The sequence below is a fragment of the Anarrhichthys ocellatus genome, unplaced genomic scaffold (genome assembly GCF_004355925.1).
Source record: "Anarrhichthys ocellatus isolate YVR2014 unplaced genomic scaffold, GSC_Weel_1.0 scaffold19, whole genome shotgun sequence".
NCBI classification, from domain to species: Eukaryota; Metazoa; Chordata; class Actinopteri; order Perciformes; family Anarhichadidae; genus Anarrhichthys; species Anarrhichthys ocellatus.
In genome coordinates, this window is record NW_022280049.1 from 5,240,129 (window position 1) to 5,251,724 (window position 11,596).

General features: G+C 40.0%; 1 protein-coding gene across 1 annotated transcript; it reads left to right on the forward strand.

The window, feature by feature from the left end:
- Nucleotides 1-320: 320 nt before the first annotated feature.
- zc4h2 (zinc finger, C4H2 domain containing) lies at nt 321-5,724 on the forward strand. The gene is made up of 5 exons (XM_031857876.1): nt 321-488; nt 1,181-1,352; nt 1,599-1,771; nt 4,672-4,834; nt 5,231-5,724. The coding sequence occupies exons 1-5, from the start codon at nt 436-438 to the stop codon at nt 5,342-5,344; spliced, it is 675 nt and encodes a 224-aa protein (XP_031713736.1). The 5' UTR covers nt 321-435; the 3' UTR covers nt 5,345-5,724.
- Nucleotides 5,725-11,596: the final 5,872 nt, after the last annotated feature.

An 11,596-nucleotide genomic window follows, 5' to 3' on the forward strand; every position in this document is an offset into this window, starting at 1 on the left:
TGTTTGTAGGCCTGTTGCTAACTGCTCAACAACAGCATGTGATCTCTACCAGGGCTGTACTTTTAAATAGTTCTACCATATAAATGTATTTAAAATGTATCATTTTATTGAATTGTTGTCCTGCCCGTCCAACTATTCAGAAATCTGCTGTAAATGTAACTTGTCAATTCAATGTTACAGTTCACGCTCGCGTGGAGTCGCTTCCGTGTATTAGACGGTTGAATGAGGGAAGGATAAGTTACTTAGTACTTCACTTTAGGCAGAGAGCTCGTGCGGTGCCCCACTCGTCACACGTAGCCACTTGTTTCACGTTTGCGGGCGCGTGCTCGTGCTCGTCTGCGCGCTCACACCGTCCATTGTGTTTTTATCAACAAGGAGACCACCGTGGCCTTACGGGTAAACTGAGCTTGAACACAGACAATTGACTGCGGAACCATGTCGGACGAACAAGAAATAATGTGCAAGTTGGAAAACATCCTGGAAATACGGTGAGACTGTGGAATAAAACCAGCCGGTGTCAGAGGTTTGACTCGCATTGATAAACGTTATCTTGGCTAACGTTAGCCGGGGCCAACGGTGAGCCCCCTTGACTTGGCTTTTGTTACTGAGCTAGCTACTATTAGCCAGTCTGCTGCGAACCCCTGTCTTTAATGGGCTTTTGCTGTTCTAGCTGTAGCTCGTCTCCGACCGGGTGTTGGGGAAACAATCACCACAGGCTGAATACGAAACATGGACACAAAGAAGCTGGAGCTAAAGTGCATATTTGGCCCATACATGTGTCAACATTCCAGATGTGTATCAACAAAATGCCAGATGTGTCGTGCTAATTATTTCTGTGGCTAAGCTAGCAGGCTTATCGGTCTGTGATTATCTCTATAAACACAGAATGGTGTTTGTCTGCCCCGATGTCTTCTTAGTAACTGCGTAGCAGATGTGCATAACAAGTAACATTAATCCACGCGCTTAATTCATTATTTTATGGCTGAGGGAATTCTGCTTAATATCAATGCATAAATAACGTCTGTGAAGTGATTCATAATTGTATACAAATTCAAAGCACTGCATGGCAGATGGGGGAAAATAAATAATGTCAGGTGTTTTAGATCTTGCTGTTTTTGTTTGTGTCTGTGAGGGAAAGGGCCTAACAGCTGGTCTCTGTTGTCTGTGCCACTGTCTGCAGGAACAAGACGGTCCAGATGCAGAAGATCAAGTCTCGTCTCAAGACCGAGTTTGATGCTCTGGAGTCTGAGGAGAAGCACCTGAAGGAGTACAAGCAAGAGATGGAGCTGCTTCTGCAGGAGAAAATGGCACATGTGGAGGAGCTGCGGCTCATCCACGCAGACATCAATGTGGTGAGCGAGTCCTACATTCAGAGATGCACGCGTTCTCAGTTCAGCTCTCAGACGAGTACAAGTTAGCAACAGCCCTGCAAATAGCAATGCTAGATCGACAACGCATGGTAAAGATATAGTGAATGCACTTTCTGTCCCCGTGTTATTTTCAGTATGAAACGTGTAATGACCAGGTACGACCACGAATAGCTTATACAGAGCGTATTACTTGTGTCTCTTTGAAATACCCACTCATGTCCTCCTCAGATGGAGAGCACCATCAAGCAGTCGGAGAATGACCTGAATAAGCTGCTAGAAACTACTCGGCGCCTGCACGATGAGTACAAACCTCTGAAGGAGCACGTTGATGCCCTCAGGATGACTTTAGGCCTCCACAGACTCCCCAACCTGAACGAAGAAGAGGAGAAGCTCTCCCTGGAGTCAGTATTCACACACAAACAAACACACACGTACACTAAAATGCATGCAAGGTACAGTGGAATTATTTTGAATTATAGTGTTTACAGCGCATTTACAACTATGTGTTAGGTCTCATAGCATTTCCCTGTTAACATAGTGGATTTACAGCTGATTATTTGCCCCTTCAGACGTGTGCTTTCAACATGTGTATGAAACACGCAGGCATAGTAGGAACAGGTTGTTTTTTTTAAACTTAATTTCCATTGTGCTTTTTCCACATATGAACAGTCAAATCACATAATTCACAAACTACATTTTAAATACTGTCTTTATCACATTCGAGTATATTGTGTTACACAAAGAACAATGGTCCCAGAATGGAGCCTTGTAGTACCCCATGGTCCCATAGAGGCATCAGTATTACAGTAGGATTGGTTCATCACCCCCAAAAATATAATAATTGACCGTTGATCATGTGAGTGTGAACGGTACATTGCTAGTGTTTTGTGAATTCTTCAAAACTTGATTTTTACAGATTACTTTATGTTAACAGTTACTCAAAAATGAACTTAATCCAGAGTATAATCTCAATAACATTTACACGTCATCGTTAGTATTACCATGACTTGTAGTTCAGTGCATGAGCCAAATTTGTCCCTTTTTTTCCAGCCTGAATTAGGTAAACAGCAGAGAAATCATCCGCTTTCTGCCTTCAGATAAAAATGCACTTTGACCACAGTAGCAAGTAACAAGTCCAGCATTGTGCAACAGAACACACGTAATCCCAAACAGGATTATAAATGGTGTTTCACAGACAGTTCTGTTGGGTGCTGAGGGACAGAGATGCATCTATTTGCAAGTTCAAGTTTAGTAACGAGTCCGGGTCAAGTCTCTTATTGTTGTGATGAATGTTCTGTCATCATGTCATCTAGTCTGCGTAGAACACTGAGATCGAAATACACATATTTTCGGTTGGTTGTGGAACTGTGGCGGGATATAAGCACTACTAGTGCTACTACTAGCGCTAGTAGCGCTCTGTTGTGAGTGTCAGTACAGACGGAGCTCCCCGCGAGGAGCTGGTCATCACTGGTCTGGAGGAACCCAGATGTGATTTTTGGGGTTCTAATATTCACCGATTTTAATATTTCTCTTCTTCATTTATTATGGAATGGTGAGCTGGCTTTCGTAGCCCCAGTCTAAACGATTGACAGCTTTGATTATCTCAACGTAGTCAGACATTCATTTGATCTCAGGTGCTTTGAGTAAAGGCATCGTAGTTGGGTTCGGGCCGGCTGATATCGCCAACATCTTCCACTTCAATATCGCTCATTTCATATCTTTAGAACGACATATATATCACAAAATGGCATGTTTTTTAGTAATTCAATAAATACATTGTCTGTACAAAAAATAACCATATGGTAAAGCCTATTTTTGTATACTCCCGTGTGAATTATATACTTAAAGATATTAGTATTGAGTGTGAGTATTTTCTCATTTTATTAAGAACTTTATTGCAACATGAATACAACAGTTTCTAGTGAAATTATAGAAATATTTCCGGCTATACGCGGACTATGCCTGCACACAAATACAGAGGAATGAGATTATGACAATAAGCTGATTTAACTGAGTTTGATCAGATGAAAAGACCCAAACACTCTGCTTTAACTCACGCCATGTCGGAGTCTCTGCAGCTCACAGTCAGTGACGTGTGGAGGACATCTGATTCACTCAAGGCTCTCTTTACCTCTGTCAGCCTATTCAGAAAGTCACGTCCACCTCGATCACCTCAAGATTCTGTGTGTTCAACTGCTGAGCAATGAATCCATTCAAGCTTCAGGATGTCCCTGTTATGGGGACGGACAGACTCCCAGCTGCACAAAGAGCAGTCGGACGTCCATCACCAGAAGGAAACATAGACCCGGTTTGCCTGTAATGACGAGGTTGATTAGGTCCCTTACTCACTGGTACTACTGGGAGTTTCAACATGTGTTGTTATTTCTGCTTTTGGTCAGCGGGGATATTTCGTTGTACTGTAAAGTGAAATTGTCTTTTACAAATGAAACACCCACGTTGTGAGAAGGTTTGCTTGGACTGCTCCGCACGCTCGACAGCATTGTTTGTCCGGCCCGGCGTCTTCAGTTTGGCCGTGTTCGGCTGTGAGCGCTCGGAGGATGAGTTTGTGTGGCCAGGTGGTAGGCGTCTCTCTTCTCCTTCTTTGGCGGTGTGCTCCTCGATTTACGAGATACTTAGAAAGTTCCGACTTTGCGGTGCCCTTCGGTGCTTTTTCTTAGGAGAGAGAGAGAGAGAGAGAGAGAGAGAGAGAGAGAGAGAGAGAGAGGCTAACACAGAAAGTGAATTAACAGTGATAACACGGCACAGGCCTTGGGGGGTGATTCAAGTGTTATCACTGTTAATTTATTTTCTGTTTGTTGGGGCTTTGGTGGATCATGCTGACAAGAACTACAACCCATTACATGTGTTCTGTTAACGCTCTTCTCTATCGCAGACCTATTTTCAGAGAAACCAGAGAGCCTAAAGAAATGGGATATCACTTTCTTTTTTTTTTTTTTTTTTTTTTTGAAAATGGGCCAGTGAGGCACACAAAGTCCAAGGCCACATTTCTTTCCCAGCCCTCCGCACTCACGGACACGCTCGCATGCAAGCAGACAAGCACCCTCACAAAGTACTTTTGCTCCGAGTCGTTCGCACAAAGAGGACGTGTGAGATACTGTTTCTTCAATTTGAGCCTCCTTTTATATCTGGTTTTGCCACTCCCTCATGTCTTTATACACAGAGTACATGGGATAATCTCAACTGTGATATGATTCACAAGCTCTAAAGTAAGCATCGCAGCTAGCCAGGTTTATCTTCTTCTTCTTCTTCTTCTTCTTCTTCTTCTTCTGCTTCGAAACAGCTACTTTGAGAAGCAGAAAGCCGAGTGGCAGAAGGAGCCGCATGAACCCGCCATTCCAGAATCCCTCGCTGCCGCTGCAGCAGCAGCGCAGCAGCTCCAGGTTTCCAGGAAGCAAGATGCGCGTCAGACGGCTACGTTCAGACAGCAACCCCCACCCATGAAGGTATGTCCTCCCACTGACTGACCAGCAGCTACAACCGCAAAAGAAAAAGGCATCTCCTTCAAGTGTGAATGGCTGTTGAGTGGTCTGAGCTGAAAACAAAGCAGCTGCTCAGTCAATAAATCACAGTTAATTAGGCTGCACTTTGTAGTTTCTTTCTCTGTTATGAAACAGCCCTGTGGGTATGTCCCAGATGTAATCAGCTCCTTGTTGTGCCATGGATAGAAAAAACAGACACCACCCTTAAGTTAAATAAAGAAAAGAACAAGCGAAGACAGACACGCCCAAACATCACCTGGCAAAGATGCTCATCTCTACAGCGCGGCAGGAGAGACATGACGAGAAGCGATGGCTCTAAACTCCCCCCCCCCCCCCCTCTCTCTCTCTCTCTCTCTCCAGGCTTGCCTGTCCTGCCACCAGCAGATCCACCGTAATGCTCCCATCTGCCCGCTGTGCAAGGCCAAGAGCCGCTCCCGCAACCCGAAGAAGCCCAAGAGGAAGCCCGACGAGTAGATCCCACTTCACCTTCAGCCTCGGTCGGCTTCAAAGGGACCTGGTCCAACACACTGATCTAGGATCAGCCCTGTTCATCCCCAGTGTGGCTGAAATCACGGATCTGTGCTTCAGGACAATGTCCACAGTCCCCCCCACTTTAACAAATTGTCTTAGTACCTTTTTCATAAACCGTCAACTGAAAATGGATGCAGAACGTGTTAATGTCCTCATGTTGTTTGGTTTTGATCAGTGCTTTGGATGTTTATATGTAATTGTACGACTTCGATACTAACCACGTAACTGCAACAATGCAAAAAGGAACTTGATAAAATTTCTAAATCATTTTGCCCATGTTGCTACTGTTTGTTTGTTTTTTGCCTTAGATATTGTACTTTCACTTTTTTTTTTTTTTTTTTTTTTTTTTTATTTATTTTTCTTTCTTTTTTTTTTTTTTTTTTTTTTTTTTTTGCAATGCATGCGTGCTTCCATGGCTGTCTGTCGTGTATGTTTTGTGCCAGTATAAAAAAATTGGATAATATTTAATTGAAGTTAAATAAAACACATTGTTGTTTTAATGTTTACAGTGTTCAAGTGACCACAGACGGGAGAAGAAGAAGAAAAACAAGGCCTCTCATTTGCTCTGAATGGTGTTGTGTGTTTAACTTTAATACAGTGATAACAATAAATGGCTGTTTTGTACTTAACCTTGTGAGTCTTTGTTTTTCCCACTCAAAACAAAGGCTAGACTTCTGTTTCTGTTACTTCGCGGCATGAACATAAACACAGCTGTAGCTGAGTGGTGACGAGGATGCCGGCATCAGCATATGGATGAGTGTTTATTGGGGGGGGGTTTGACTCCAGCACAACATTGTCCTCACTGTGTTAATGCGGTGCCCATCATGTCTGCAGCTATCTGTCTGAAAAAGGACAGCGAGGTCTTTCTAAATGAGTTCCTGTTGCTGTTTTTGTCAGGGTAACCCCTCATTTCATCTGTTGCCAAGGCAACTCCCCGTTCCCTAGTGGTTGCTAAGGCAACCCCAGGTTGCTGTGACCCGGCACATCTCCACCAAGTAGTTCCTCCCAAATCCAGTGCGAGGCATGGAAGGGCTCTGAGAGAACCTCCCCCAAGGTCCACACACTCCTGTAACAGAACACAATATTTATAGTTATTCCTGTGAATCCGACCGATTCACAGGAATAACTAGAATATGTTGTTGTATAAGTTGTCAGTTAGACTAGTAAGAGTTTGAACCCTTCACTTACTGCGCAGATCTAGTGTGTGTGTGTGTGTGTGTGTGTGTGTGTGTGTGTGTGTGTGTGTGTTTAGTCTGCCCTTAGTCTGCCCTTCAGTGTTTGGAGCTGCAGTTGTGTCTTCTTCCTCCAGATAAAACTTCTCAAGGCCAGAGAAGCCTGTTCCTGCTCACACACGCTGCAGACAGCGGGATCATGAAGCTCCACCTCTGCAGCCTGCACACACACACACGCGCACACACACGCACACACTCATGGCAGATGACGCGCCTGACCCTTGTCATCGCCTCCTTGAAAGTTTAGAGCCTCCGTGTTGAGATGAGTTGAAGGGGGACGGTCTGGATTTCAGGACCTTGACATTTGAGCTTGTGGGAGGTTCTGCCAGTCTCTCGTGCCGTACAGTCTGGCAGAAGGAGGGTTACATTTTTTGCGCGATCCCTAAACTCGTCCCCGGAGATAATATCTCCATCTCCCTCCCTCCCTGCGCTTGTTTACTCTCTCCTTCTCCTCCTCAGAGCGCTGCTATTTGTTACACGAGAAATCATTCTTCTGCAGAAGTTTCTATGAAGTATATAATTTGCATCCCATTATTCTGTCTGCATATATCCTATTCTAGTTATTGTGGATTCTTTACTGTTTTATTATTACTTATTGACTTATTTATAATACTTAGTTGTTTTTACTATGTCTCTTGTTTGCACTATCCACTATGCTGCTGTAATCCTGTGCATTTACCCACTGCGTGACTAATAAAGGATTATTTTAGTTTATTTTATAACCAACAATAACGTTTTTTTTAGTTACGTAACGTTAACTGCTAATTAAAGCGGGGATACGGCCTTTTTATTTAGGGGGGGTGAATTCCGGTATCGAAACCAACAGCTTGACACCAGACGTTTGTAAGGGAAACATTAACCGATTTTGACTTCAAAGTAAGGTTCATTGAGGGCGCTGTCCTCTCGCTGCACGCCCTCTTCTTTTCGTGTTTATCACAGCCGCGCTTCCTGCCATCAGCGAACTACTAGCGCCACCTGGTGGTCGACGCGCGCACAGGAAGGTACTTTTATATGGAATGCAATGTCGTTCTTTTATTTGTGTATTTATTGAAAGATTACTTTATTTGTATTGATTGCATGTAAGACAGAGGATGTACGGTGAAACCTAAAGTGACAATAATCACAAGTGCAGAACAATGTGTATTATAAAATGTGCAATACAAACGATAATACAAACAAAATGTGCAATATTTATTTTAATAAAACGTGCAATAGGCTGTACTGTTTTTTTTCCTTCTTCATACATGATTCTATTGATGTATTTTATCTTGCTTGAATATCAATATATTTTTTTTAATCTCTGCATGTCTAAAATATTCAGCATCACTTTTATTAGTTTTGGCGCACTTTTAATTGACTGTACATGATGCTCCTGTTTCTGTCATGGCCTCATTGCCGTAATGTTGCTATTGTAAGCACAACTATCTAACTTCAAGTGGCAGAAATATGTTAGTAATGGCATGTTAGTAATGGCATATCAGTTTACTCAGTGATTTAAAGATTTGTTGATGAATATTGATAGTTTCTTCAGTGGCTAATTAACCATGTTTAGTCTGTAACAAATTGTATTATAGCACTGTGATCACTGGAATAAATCCGGACCCTATTACATACAATATACTATGTTGGTAGACATAAATAACAACTGAGTGTACCGACGCTGTGCCAGCTGTGTGTAAATTACAGCATATTGGAGACGTCTGAGCGTGTGTCAATGCCAAAAAACTCACAAAGACTCTCTTGCTTCCTGGAAAACTAAAGTCACTCGTATCCACTCCTCTCCAATAACATCTTCTCCCACTCGAGGGACCACATTGTGACCAATCAATTTTAGATATACGGCTGAGTGATTCAATCATCCCACCACATCTGGCAGGAACATAGTTGGAAGCAAGTGGTGTGCGTGTGTGTGTGATATTTGCTCAGTTAGTCAGTTGTGTTGCATTTCAAGACAGTTGATTTTATTTTTTTAGATATGCGGCCTCAATCCACGACATCTGGGAAGAAGAGGAACATTATACCAACTGAGACAATATGTCTTCATCTGTGACAGGAAATAAAGTGGGAAAACATTTGGAACGTTTACGTTTACAGCTGTGAAATGGTCTGTAATAGACATTCATCCATCATTCAGTGTGATTTTCACTTCCCCAGAATATCATTGTTTCTTATGTCCAGAACTTCAGAATACCTAAAGATGAAATAATATCTTCTTTTGTCTTCTTTGTTGGTTCTCAGAGACAAAAACACGATGTGTTGGGGGAGGAGCAGCAGACTGGATGGAGACGATGACATCAAGGTGATGAGAGATGGACCATAAATACACTGCCGTCTGTATACGACTGGAAACTAAAAGAATAATACCGTACTGATAATACTTCTTGTATGCCATAAAAAAAAATACTGTAGTATGCCATGAAAAATGCCATGGAATGTCATAAAAATGTCATAGTATGGTTTGACATAAAATAATAATAAAGATAGTATGGTGTGCAATAAAAATAACATGTCAAATTGAGTCTTGTTTAGTGTATTGAAATAAATAATGATATAGCATGTCACCAAAAAACGGAAATACAATTGTATTGACATTGAACATGTCATAATATATTATGCCACAAAAATATCACAGTATATTTCTTCAAAAAAATAAATAATAAAAAGGCCAAATGTACAATAAGTATTTAAAAAAACATGAAATGTCCTGGTATGGAATGCCAAAAAACACGTCATCGGTACAGTTCTCATAAAACGTCATAGTATCGTATATGCCATTGTGTGCCACAATAATGCCATAAAACAATGTCATAAAAATAAATACATAATGTAGTTTGTCACAAAAAATACCATGACAATTGTCCCAAATAAGTCATAGTATAGCATGCTATAAAAATGTCTAAAAAAAGATTTCCTAAGCAAAAACAACAACGTGTTGTAGTATTTAATAAATGTCAGGCAACCCCCAAACATTATTCTGGCTCCTTGAATTGGCACTCAGTCAAGCTTGTTGTAGTAGTTCTTATAGTAGCTGTGGTAGACATAGATGAAGTTGTCGTTGAAGTAGTATTTAATGTTGTAGAAGTTGTTGTATGAGATGTTGCAGTAACAGAAGTAGTAGTAGTAGTCTCAGTAGACTGAGTTTGTTCACTCACTTCATCACATCGTCTCCTTCTTTTTGAATGTACTCGTGGGGGTCACTCTGTTCCATAACCCCCCTCACTACAAAACTCACTGCAGCTGCTAGACTGGTCCAAAATGAATCGAAAAGTGAACACAATCAAATAAGTGAATATATCCAGCAGGCTCGACAAAGCTCAACTTCTAATTTAACCTTTAATTTATACATAATGTTTCTTACAGCAATGCTTTCGAGGACTTTAAGTTGACTCCTACATGTGTTTATCTTGTTGAAGCAGAAATGTCTGATGTTTTGCACTGAGGGTTTAACTCTGAGAGATTAAAGTTCATCCGAGCGTTGTATGATGTCAAAGTCGAAACATATCTTTTTCAACTGAACTCCTATTAAATTCAAATTCAAATATATTTCTTTCTTGAGTGCACCGGTGCCCTTCTGTTGGGATCCGGTGTAGATTTAATAAAAGTTATAAAAATCAATTGTGTGTCTGTTTTTTTGTAGCTTCTCTTGTAAGACTTTGTATGAATGAGAAAATGATAAAACCAGGACGATAGAATATCTTGAAAAACTATTCAAAAATATGATTTTTTTTGGCTTAATTGTGTAATTAAGTTACTTTCTATAAAGCGTCCTCTTACTCCAAAGTTTTGAGGATGGAAGTTCTTTCCACAAGAACATTTGGAATGAAATCTAGTACAGTTAATTCAATTTGTATGTAATTTGTAAAGCTGAAACTTTTTGAGGTTCTGCTGTCCTGTTTCCTGGGCCCTGTTTCAGTAAGTAAGTTCAGTGAAAGCTCTGAGTGAGTTAACCCTGAGATGAGGGAAACTCTGCGTTGTCAGTTCCAGAGAGACGGGTAACTTAAACTGGATCAGATTGTATATGTCTATTGATTTAAATGTTTTGTAAATCTTAAGTTGCTGTGTTTTTACCCTCGTCATATTAAAGCTGAACAAATATATCTAAAATGTGATGTAGGCTTCACTATACTATGTTTTTTGTGTGGCTTTTTTGTCATACTATACGATGACTTATTTTGAAAAACGTCTTTCGACATACTGTACTATGACTTTGTTTAATGTATTATGACCTTTGTGATTTATTTTATGTACTATACTATGATTGTTTATGACTTTTTTTACAAACTAAACAATTATTTTTTTCTGACATATATCATTATGACTTTTTACTTTATTCAATGTACATACGGTATGATTTTTTTGTGACATTTGACGACAAAATATTTTAATTTTTCGACATCTGTACTATGACTTTTTTTATTACTTTTTTCAACATACTATGATGTTTTTTGTGACTTTTTCAACATGTTATACTATGACTTCTTCATGACTTATTTTGACATGCTATACTACGACTTATTTATGACTTTTTTTGTGACTAGTATTGACATACTATACTATGACTTATTTATGACTTATTTTTACATACTATACTATGACTTATTTATGACTTATTTTGACATACTATACTATGACTTATTTATGACTTTTTTTGACATACTATACTATGACTTATTTATGACTTATTTTGACATACTATACAATGACTTTTTTATGACTTATTTTGACATACTATACTATGACTTTTTTATTCCTTATTTTGACATACTATGACTTTTTTATGCCTTATTTTGACATACTATACTTTGACTTATTTATGATTTTTTTGTTACTAGTATTGACATACTATACTATGGCTGTTCTATGACTTTTTGCATCATACTATATGATGACTTTTTATGACTTATTTTGACATACTATACTCTGACTTTTTTATGACTTATTTTGACATACTATACTATGACTT

What these genes read in the sequence shown, in the direction of transcription:
- zc4h2 (XM_031857876.1), top strand. Translation starts at nt 436, where the DNA reads ATGTCGGACGAACAAGAAATAATGTGCAAGTTGGAAAACATCCTGGAA. An exon ending in GAAAACATCCTGGAAATACG is followed by an intron (nt 489 to 1,180) that starts GTGAGACTGTGG and finishes CACTGTCTGCAG; the next exon opens with GAACAAGACGGTCCAGATGC. An exon ending in GAGGAGAAGCTCTCCCTGGA is followed by an intron (nt 1,772 to 4,671) that starts GTCAGTATTCAC and finishes GCTTCGAAACAG; the next exon opens with CTACTTTGAGAAGCAGAAAG.